The sequence below is a fragment of the Sphaeramia orbicularis genome, unplaced genomic scaffold (assembly GCF_902148855.1).
Source record: "Sphaeramia orbicularis unplaced genomic scaffold, fSphaOr1.1, whole genome shotgun sequence".
Lineage (NCBI taxonomy): Eukaryota > Metazoa > Chordata > Actinopteri > Kurtiformes > Apogonidae > Sphaeramia > Sphaeramia orbicularis.
In genome coordinates, this window is record NW_021941438.1 from 483,063 (window position 1) to 493,668 (window position 10,606).

General features: G+C 50.6%; 1 protein-coding gene across 1 annotated transcript in view; it reads left to right on the forward strand.

The window, feature by feature from the left end:
- The window catches only part of LOC115415726 (Na(+)/H(+) exchange regulatory cofactor NHE-RF3-like), a 52,412-nt gene that overhangs the window by 26,489 nt on the left and 15,317 nt on the right, over positions 1-10,606 (forward strand). The window contains exons 4-5 of the mRNA XM_030129367.1: positions 7,474-7,545; positions 9,262-9,394. Of these exons, the coding sequence (XP_029985227.1) occupies positions 7,474-7,545; positions 9,262-9,394 (205 nt within the window). The remainder of the gene's footprint in view (positions 1-7,473; positions 7,546-9,261; positions 9,395-10,606) is intronic.

The following is a 10,606-nucleotide window of genomic DNA, read 5'->3' on the forward strand; positions in this document are numbered from 1 at the left end:
CACAGTAACACATGGGGGTCCTGGTGGTGGACTGGGCTTTTATTTTAACACAGTAACACATGAGGGTCCTGGTGGTGGACTGGGCTTTTGTTCTGACACAGTAACACATGGGGGTCCTGGTGGTGGACTGGGCTTTTATTTTAACACAGTAACACATGAGGGTCCTGGTGGTGGACTGGGCTTTTATTGTGACACAGTAACACATGAGGGTCCTGGTGGTGGACTGGGCTGTTGTTCTGACACAGTAACACATGGGGGTCCTGGTGGTGGACTGGGCTTTTATTGTGACACAGTAACACATGGGGGTCCTGGTGGTGGACTGGGCTTTTATTGTGACACAGTAACACATGAGGGTCCTGGTGGTGGACTGGGCTTTTATTGTGACACAGTAACACATGAGGGTCCTGGTGGTGGACTGGGCTTTTATTGTGACACAGTAACACATGAGGGTCCTGGTGGTGGACTGGGCTTTTATTGTGACACAGTAACACATGGGGGTCCTGGTGGTGGACTGGGCTTTTATTGTGACACAGTAACACATGGGGGTCCTGGTGGTGGACTGGGCTTTTATTGTGACACAGTAACACATGAGGGTCCTGGTGGTGGACTGGGCTTTTATTGTGACACAGTAACACATGAGGGTCCTGGTGGTGGACTGGGCTTTTATTGTGACACAGTAACACATGAGGGTCCTGGTGGTGGACTGGGCTTTTATTGTGACACAGTAACACATGAGGGTCCTGGTGGTGGACTGGGCTGTTGTTCTGACACAGTAACACATGGGGGTCCTGGTGGTGGACTGGGCTTTTATTGTGACACAGTAACACATGGGGGTCCTGGTGGTGGACTGGGCTTTTATTGTGACACAGTAACACATGAGGGTCCTGGTGGTGGACTGGGCTTTTATTGTGACACAGTAACACATGGGGGTCCTGGTGGTGGACTGGGCTGTTGTTCTGACACAGTAACACATGGGGGTCCTGGTGGTGGACTGGGCTGTTGTTCTGACACAGTAACACATGGGGGTCCTGGTGGTGGACTGGGCTTTTATTGTGACACAGTAACACATGGGGGTCCTGGTGGTGGACTGGGCTGTTGTTCTGACACAGTAACACATGGGGGTCCTGGTGGTGGACTGGGCTTTTATTGTGACACAGTAACACATGGGGGTCCTGGTGGTGGACTGGGCTTTTATTGTGACACAGTAACACATGGGGGTCCTGGTGGTGGACTGGGCTTTTGTTCTGACACAGTAACACATGGGGGTCCTGGTGGTGGACTGGGCTTTTATTGTGACACAGTAACACATGGGGGTCCTGGTGGTGGACTGGGCTTTTATTCTGACACAGTAACACATGGGGGTCCTGGTGGTGGACTGGGCTTTTGTTCTGACACAGTAACACATGGGGGTCCTGGTGGTGGACTGGGCTTTTGTTCTGACACAGTAACACATGAGGGTCCTGGTGGTGGACTGGGCTTTTATTGTGTCACAGTAACACATGGGGGTCCTGGTGGTGGACTGGGCTTTTATTGTGACACAGTAACACATGGGGGTCCTGGTGGTGGACTGGGCTTTTATTGTGACACAGTCACACATGAGGGTCCTGGTGGTGGACTGGGCTTTTATTCTGACACAGTAACACATGAGGGTCCTGGTGGTGGACTGGGCTTTTATTCTGACACAGTAACACATGGGGGTCCTGGTGGTGGACTGGGCTTTTATTCTGACACAGTAACACATGGGGGTCCTGGTGGTGGACTGGGCTGTTGTTCTGACACAGTAACACATGGGGGTCCTGGTGGTGGACTGGGCTTTTATTCTGACACAGTAACACATGGGGGTCCTGGTGGTGGACTGGGCTTTTGTTCTGACACAGTAACACATGGGGGTCCTGGTGGTGGACTGGGCTTTTATTGTGACACAGTAACACATGAGGGTCCTGGTGGTGGACTGGGCTTTTATTGTGACACAGTAACACATGGGGGTCCTGGTGGTGGACTGGGCTGTTGTTCTGACACAGTAACACATGGGGGTCCTGGTGGTGGACTGGGCTTTTATTCTGACACAGTAACACATGAGGGTCCTGGTGGTGGACTGGGCTTTTATTGTGACACAGTAACACATGGGGGTCCTGGTGGTGGACTGGGCTTTTGTTCTGACACAGTAACACATGGGGGTCCTGGTGGTGGACTGGGCTTTTATTCTGACACAGTAACACATGGGGGTCCTGGTGGTGGACTGGGCTGTTGTTCTGACACAGTAACACATGAGGGTCCTGGTGGTGGACTGGGCTTTTATTCTGACACAGTAACACATGGGGGTCCTGGTGGTGGACTGGGCTTTTGTTCTGACACAGTAACACATGAGGGTCCTGGTGGTGGACTGGGCTTTTATTGTGACACAGTAACACATGGGGGTCCTGGTGGTGGACTGGGCTTTTATTCTGACACAGTAACACATGGGGGTCCTGGTGGTGGACTGGGCTTTTGTTCTGACACAGTAACACATGGGGGTCCTGGTGGTGGACTGGGCTTTTATTGTGACACAGTAACACATGGGGGTCCTGGTGGTGGACTGGGCTTTTATTTTAACACAGTAACACATGAGGGTCCTGGTGGTGGACTGGGCTTTTATTGTGACACAGTAACACATGAGGGTCCTGGTGGTGGACTGGGCTGTTGTTCTGACACAGTAACACATGGGGGTCCTGGTGGTGGACTGGGCTTTTATTGTGACACAGTAACACATGGGGGTCCTGGTGGTGGACTGGGCTTTTATTGTGACACAGTAACACATGAGGGTCCTGGTGGTGGACTGGGCTTTTATTGTGACACAGTAACACATGAGGGTCCTGGTGGTGGACTGGGCTTTTATTGTGACACAGTAACACATGAGGGTCCTGGTGGTGGACTGGGCTTTTATTGTGACACAGTAACACATGGGGGTCCTGGTGGTGGACTGGGCTTTTATTGTGACACAGTAACACATGGGGGTCCTGGTGGTGGACTGGGCTTTTATTGTGACACAGTAACACATGAGGGTCCTGGTGGTGGACTGGGCTTTTATTGTGACACAGTAACACATGAGGGTCCTGGTGGTGGACTGGGCTTTTATTGTGACACAGTAACACATGAGGGTCCTGGTGGTGGACTGGGCTTTTATTGTGACACAGTAACACATGAGGGTCCTGGTGGTGGACTGGGCTGTTGTTCTGACACAGTAACACATGGGGGTCCTGGTGGTGGACTGGGCTTTTATTGTGACACAGTAACACATGGGGGTCCTGGTGGTGGACTGGGCTTTTATTGTGACACAGTAACACATGAGGGTCCTGGTGGTGGACTGGGCTTTTATTGTGACACAGTAACACATGGGGGTCCTGGTGGTGGACTGGGCTGTTGTTCTGACACAGTAACACATGGGGGTCCTGGTGGTGGACTGGGCTTTTATTGTGACACAGTAACACATGGGGGTCCTGGTGGTGGACTGGGCTGTTGTTCTGACACAGTAACACATGGGGGTCCTGGTGGTGGACTGGGCTTTTATTGTGACACAGTAACACATGGGGGTCCTGGTGGTGGACTGGGCTTTTATTGTGACACAGTAACACATGGGGGTCCTGGTGGTGGACTGGGCTTTTGTTCTGACACAGTAACACATGGGGGTCCTGGTGGTGGACTGGGCTTTTATTGTGACACAGTAACACATGGGGGTCCTGGTGGTGGACTGGGCTTTTATTCTGACACAGTAACACATGGGGGTCCTGGTGGTGGACTGGGCTTTTGTTCTGACACAGTAACACATGGGGGTCCTGGTGGTGGACTGGGCTTTTATTCTGACACAGTAACACATGGGGGTCCTGGTGGTGGACTGGGCTTTTGTTCTGACACAGTAACACATGAGGGTCCTGGTGGTGGACTGGGCTTTTATTCTGACACAGTAACACATGGGGGTCCTGGTGGTGGACTGGGCTTTTGTTCTGACACAGTAACACATGGGGGTCCTGGTGGTGGACTGGGCTTTTATTGTGACACAGTAACACATGGGGGTCCTGGTGGTGGACTGGGCTGTTGTTCTGACACAGTAACACATGAGGGTCCTGGTGGTGGACTGGGCTTTTATTGTGACACAGTAACACATGGGGGTCCTGGTGGTGGACTGGGCTTTTATTCTGACACAGTAACACATGGGGGTCCTGGTGGTGGACTGGGCTGTTGTTCTGACACAGTAACACATGGGGGTCCTGGTGGTGGACTGGGCTTTTATTGTGACACAGTAACACATGGGGGTCCTGGTGGTGGACTGGGCTGTTGTTCTGACACAGTAACACATGAGGGTCCTGGTGGTGGACTGGGCTTTTATTGTGACACAGTAACACATGGGGGTCCTGGTGGTGGACTGGGCTTTTATTGTGACACAGTAACACATGAGGGTCCTGGTGGTGGACTGGGCTTTTATTGTGACACAGTAACACATGGGGGTCCTGGTGGTGGACTGGGCTTTTATTGTGACACAGTAACACATGAGGGTCCTGGTGGTGGACTGGGCTTTTATTGTGACACAGTAACACATGGGGGTCCTGGTGGTGGACTGGGCTGTTGTTCTGACACAGTAACACATGGGGGTCCTGGTGCTGGACTGGGCTGTTGTTCTGACACAGTAACACATGGGGGTCCTGGTGGTGGACTGGGCTTTTATTGTGACACAGTAACACATGGGGGTCCTGGTGGTGGACTGGGCTTTTATTCTGACACAGTAACACATGGGGGTTCTGGTGGTGGACTGGGCTTTTATTCTGACACAGTAACACATGGGGGTTCTGGTGGTGGACTGGGCTTTTGTTCTGACACAGTAACACATGGGGGTCCTGGTGGTGGACTGGGCTTTTATTGTGACACAGTAACACATGGGGGTCCTGGTGGTGGACTGGGCTTTTATTCTGACACAGTAACACATGAGGGTCCTGGTGGTGGACTGGGCTTTTATTCTGACACAGTAACACATGGGGGTCCTGGTGGTGGACTGGGCTTTTATTGTGACACAGTAACACATGGGGGTCCTGGTGGTGGACTGGGCTTTTATTCTGACACAGTAACACATGGGGGTTCTGGTGGTGGACTGGGCTTTTATTCTGACACAGTAACACATGGGGGTTCTGGTGGTGGACTGGGCTGTTGTTCTGACACAGTAACACATGAGGGTCCTGGTGGTGGACTGGGCTTTTATTGTGACACAGTAACACATGGGGGTCCTGGTGGTGGACTGGGCTTTTATTGTGACACAGTAACACATGAGGGTCCTGGTGGTGGACTGGGCTTTTATTGTGACACAGTAACACATGGGGGTCCTGGTGGTGGACTGGGCTGTTGTTCTGACACAGTAACACATGGGGGTCCTGGTGGTGGACTGGGCTTTTATTGTGACACAGTAACACATGGGGGTCCTGGTGGTGGACTGGGCTGTTGTTCTGACACAGTAACACATGGGGGTCCTGGTGGTGGACTGGGCTTTTATTGTGACACAGTAACACATGGGGGTCCTGGTGGTGGACTGGGCTTTTATTGTGACACAGTAACACATGGGGGTCCTGGTGGTGGACTGGGCTTTTGTTCTGACACAGTAACACATGGGGGTCCTGGTGGTGGACTGGGCTTTTATTCTGACACAGTAACACATGGGGGTCCTGGTGGTGGACTGGGCTTTTGTTCTGACACAGTAACACATGGGGGTCCTGGTGGTGGACTGGGCTTTTATTCTGACACAGTAACACATGGGGGTCCTGGTGGTGGACTGGGCTTTTGTTCTGACACAGTAACACATGAGGGTCCTGGTGGTGGACTGGGCTTTTATTCTGACACAGTAACACATGGGGGTCCTGGTGGTGGACTGGGCTTTTGTTCTGACACAGTAACACATGGGGGTCCTGGTGGTGGACTGGGCTTTTATTGTGACACAGTAACACATGGGGGTCCTGGTGGTGGACTGGGCTTTTGTTCTGACACAGTAACACATGAGGGTCCTGGTGGTGGACTGGGCTTTTATTGTGACACAGTAACACATGGGGGTCCTGGTGGTGGACTGGGCTTTTATTCTGACACAGTAACACATGGGGGTCCTGGTGGTGGACTGGGCTGTTGTTCTGACACAGTAACACATGGGGGTCCTGGTGGTGGACTGGGCTTTTATTGTGACACAGTAACACATGGGGGTCCTGGTGGTGGACTGGGCTGTTGTTCTGACACAGTAACACATGAGGGTCCTGGTGGTGGACTGGGCTTTTATTGTGACACAGTAACACATGGGGGTCCTGGTGGTGGACTGGGCTTTTATTGTGACACAGTAACACATGAGGGTCCTGGTGGTGGACTGGGCTTTTATTCTGACACAGTAACACATGGGGGTCCTGGTGGTGGACTGGGCTGTTGTTCTGACACAGTAACACATGGGGGTCCTGGTGGTGGACTGGGCTTTTATTCTGACACAGTAACACATGGGGGTCCTGGTGGTGGACTGGGCTGTTGTTCTGACACAGTAACACATGGGGGTCCTGGTGGTGGACTGGGCTGTTGTTCTGACACAGTAACACATGGGGGTCCTGGTGCTGGACTGGGCTGTTGTCCACCTGAAGCTCCCAGAGGGCAGACCAGTGTGAGTGTGACTCCAGTGCTGTGGGACATATTTTTACCGTAACATGCAGACTGTTCTTGTCTTTCAGAGTTAAAACACTGACCCAACAGATGAAAGAAACAGTTTAATGAACCATAAAAGTTCAAGGCTACATGACTTCCTGCTCAGCTGTGTACTGACAGAAGTCAGTACTTTATTTCCTGGACAGCACAGGTAAAGGGCTGACAAACTCAGTCACGCGTGCAGACTGAAAACACCTCATATTTAACCCTCCTGCTCTATCAGTGGAATCCTTCCAAGTACTTTGGGAACTAACGTGGTAACTTTTTGTCTCAGTCGTATTAGACTTATACTTCTCCACTTTATCCATTCTGCTCTCTGACTTCTTCATTCATACAAACTGTATATGAATCAACTTTGTTATAATGTAGCTATTTAAATTATAGTAAGGTATAAAGTTATTATAATTTAATTATTATAATAGAGGGTGTGGCCACTGTGATTGACAGGTGCATGGTACTTGTCTGTGTCTGCTGTGTGGACTTTGATTGACAGCTTGTCTGTTGAGTCTGACACTCTGAGCTCCTATTTCTAGAATAAAAGGTGCAGTATGTTTGCACCATCATTCTGTCTTCCTGTTCTGTACTGGACAGTTTAATAACAGGCCAACAGACTGGACTGACTCATGTTACTCCCTTCGACCTCTGAACGGCTCCTGTCCAATGTCCACAGCTAACCTGGTGTTATTGGGGATGAATGGATGATTAACTGTGAAAATGACTTAGAAGCAGTCAGATTGTGTCCGTGGTTGACCCCCTGTGTTTGGTGTGTTTGTTAACTGACAGGTGGTGAGGAAGATCCAGTCATGTGGTTTCCATCTGTTTCTGCTGGTGCTGAGGAAAGACGAGTATGAGCAGGTAATGTGAGCGCTGCACGGCCGCAGGTCCGCTGGGCTGCACTTGAAGGTCTGAGATGTTTTCCTTCAGCAGTTTTTACTCTATTCCTTCAAATCCTCTTCACACCCTGATTACAACTAATTAATTAAATGCTCTGACACAAAAATGTAAAAAATCAGTCACCTGTGGAACGGACAGGACTGAAAAAACACCACCCAACCATTTTGAGCGCCCCCTCCAAATGATTGAACGGTGATATGTCTATCAAACTCAACTCCCATTGCCCCCCCCCCCTCTGTTCATGCCCCTCTTCAAGCATGAATCACGCGTTCCCAGAGGCTGAAGCGCTGGTACAGGAAGCGAAGCCAGAACCTGGATATATTAGTTCTATTAGGATGGACAGTTCACCAGTAAACTGTTCAGTCACAAACATAAACCAGTAGGAAATGGAACGTTAGTCCCACAGCTCTGAACTGGGACTGTTCTGGAAGAGCGGTGGGGTTAGAGGAGACTGAAGGAGGTATGACTGGATATGCCAGACGGAGCCTCAGCCGGGGCCGTAGTCGGTGTCGGAGCCCGAGGCGTACGGGAGCAAAGCAGGGGATGGAGCCTCAGGCGGGGTCAAAGCCGGAGCTGGGGCCGTAGTCGGAGCATCAGCCGGTGTTGGGGGCCGGAGCCGGAGCCGGAGCCGGAGCCGGAGCCGGAGCCGGAGCCGGAGCCGGTGTCGGGGGGCCACAGCCGGAGCCGGAGCCTCGGCCGGTGTTGGGGGCCGGAGCCGGAGCTGGAGCCGGAGCCGGAGCCGGTGTCGGGGGGCCACAGCCGGAGCCGGAGCCTCGGCCGGTAAATTGTTGCCGTGCAGCGCTGGTGAACCCTTGGGAACAAGCATTGTGCATGCCACTAGTCTGGAGGTGTGACTTCGGAGGGACGTCTGAAAAAAGGGGTTTGGCCTTTTAATTGAGTATTTTTCAAGTGTAGCTTACTCAAACCGTTGTTCTAAGTTCTCAGACCCCACCTTTAAAGAAAAGCCAGTCAGAAAGATAAATAATGCCTCTGTTCCACCAATGCACCCCTGAACCAGCAGACATGTTAGAAGGGCATGTACCTGGAACCCACACGTTACATTTATTCATTCAGCTTCTGAACCCACTTTATCCTCTCTAGGGTTGGGGGGGGGGGGCTGGAGCCTATCCCAGCTACCTATGAGTGAGGGTGGGGTTCATCTTGGACATGTCACCAGTTCATCACAGGTCTGACATATAGAGAAGAACAACCACCTACGGGCAACTTAGATGAACCCATGAACCTATCAGTGCATGTCTTTGTTCGGTGGGAGGAGCCAGAGTACCGAAGAGAACCCACACAAACACAAGGAGAACATGCAAACTCCACACAGAAAGGTCCCAGGTGGGAATCGAACCCAGGACCTTCTTGCTGTGAGGCGACAGTGCTGACATGGTTACAGTTTCTTGTATTTCTCGTCTTTGTTGCAGTCGTTCACTGAGCGTCCTATGTAAATCTGCATATGTAGCGAACCTGTCCTCCCCTCTGCACTGTTCCAAGGTTCATTCAAATTAAAAAAGCATGACTAAACTTATAGGCCCTGAAACAATAAGCAAATGATGAAATACTGCAGATATATGCTAACAACAATAGCATCATCCTAATGTTAGAATCCTGATAGTTTTGCAGACATGTGAGTGGTTGACGGAGCAGTGAGTGGATGTGTGTCTTCTTCAGGCAGTTGGTTCAGGTCTGGACCTGCAGAGTTTGGCCAAAGCCTCTAAAGGGGACAGCTGTTCCAGACCCAGACTGTGTCACATCAGCAGACATTCTGAGCTGGGCCTGGGCCTGAACATCATCCCACTGGAAGGTACCTGCACACATCTGGGTTCACTGCACACACACAGGACAGGCTGTACGTCACTATGAAGCCATGATGAATTTACCACCATCTGTCTAAGCAAACTAGACGACAGTCAGAGGTGACAATTCAGTCATTCCTAAACGAGTGGTTTAAAAATGCAGGAGACAGAAATCAAGCAAAAAAAGCTACAGAATTTGAGAATAAACATGTATTTTGCAGCTCTTTCTTCTATGAGTGGAGACTACAGACAGGTGAGCTGAAGCTGCTTTATGCTGTAAACACAAAAGTGAAACCACACTCTGTTGGTGGAGCTGCAGCTGATGGTGCCTCTGTGTCCAGTCATGAGTCACATCTGACTCTAAACAGTGTTTGGTATTTAGTACCAGTCACACAGATGTGTTTGTTAAAGGTGCAGGAGACTCTGGTGACCAGTTTTTCCTCACATCTGTCCATCCTCACTTTCATGACTCTGTAAGTCTGTCTCATTCCTCAGCTGAATCTCTTACATTACACTGAACAGTTCCATCCACCACAAACAGTCCATGTGTTTACACACAGAGCCAGGAGGGAACTCGGGCATCTACGGAATTTTGTGGCAACGTGCATTGTGGGAAACGGAGGCTCGCGCTGCCGCTGTCATCCATATGATATTAAATGGATGAAACAAACACGACGTGGAAACGGCTGAAACGCAGAAACAGCTGGAGGAACGTGCACAGAGGGAAGGAGCTCCTGCCGTTTCCACCTCGTGTCTGTAACAGCTGCTGCTGCAGGTGGCTGAGTGAACCGCTGTTTCCCACAATGCACGTCTACACAAAACTCTGAAGATGGCAGAGTGACCTCCCGGCTCTGTTTGTAAAAACACGGTTTGTTTCCGGTGGACGGAACTAAGAAACTGTTCACTGTAATGCAAGAGATTCAGCTGAGGAATGACAGACGGACAAACAGACGAATGAAACTGAGGATAGGACTGAGGACGGACAGAACTGAGGACAAACTGCACACAAAAGTCTCCTGCACCTTTAAGTATCTTGAGGTTTGTTTCATCTGCATTTGTGTTCATACAGTTTGTCAGTTATTATTTAACAGTGCAGATAAGTACAGGTTAATAACTTGTAGACTTTGCAGGTTCTTGTTGTAAACTGGAGACTTGGATAGTTTTTATGGATTACTGTTGTTGGACCTCACCACAGAGTTAAACGACAGAATCCATCTGGT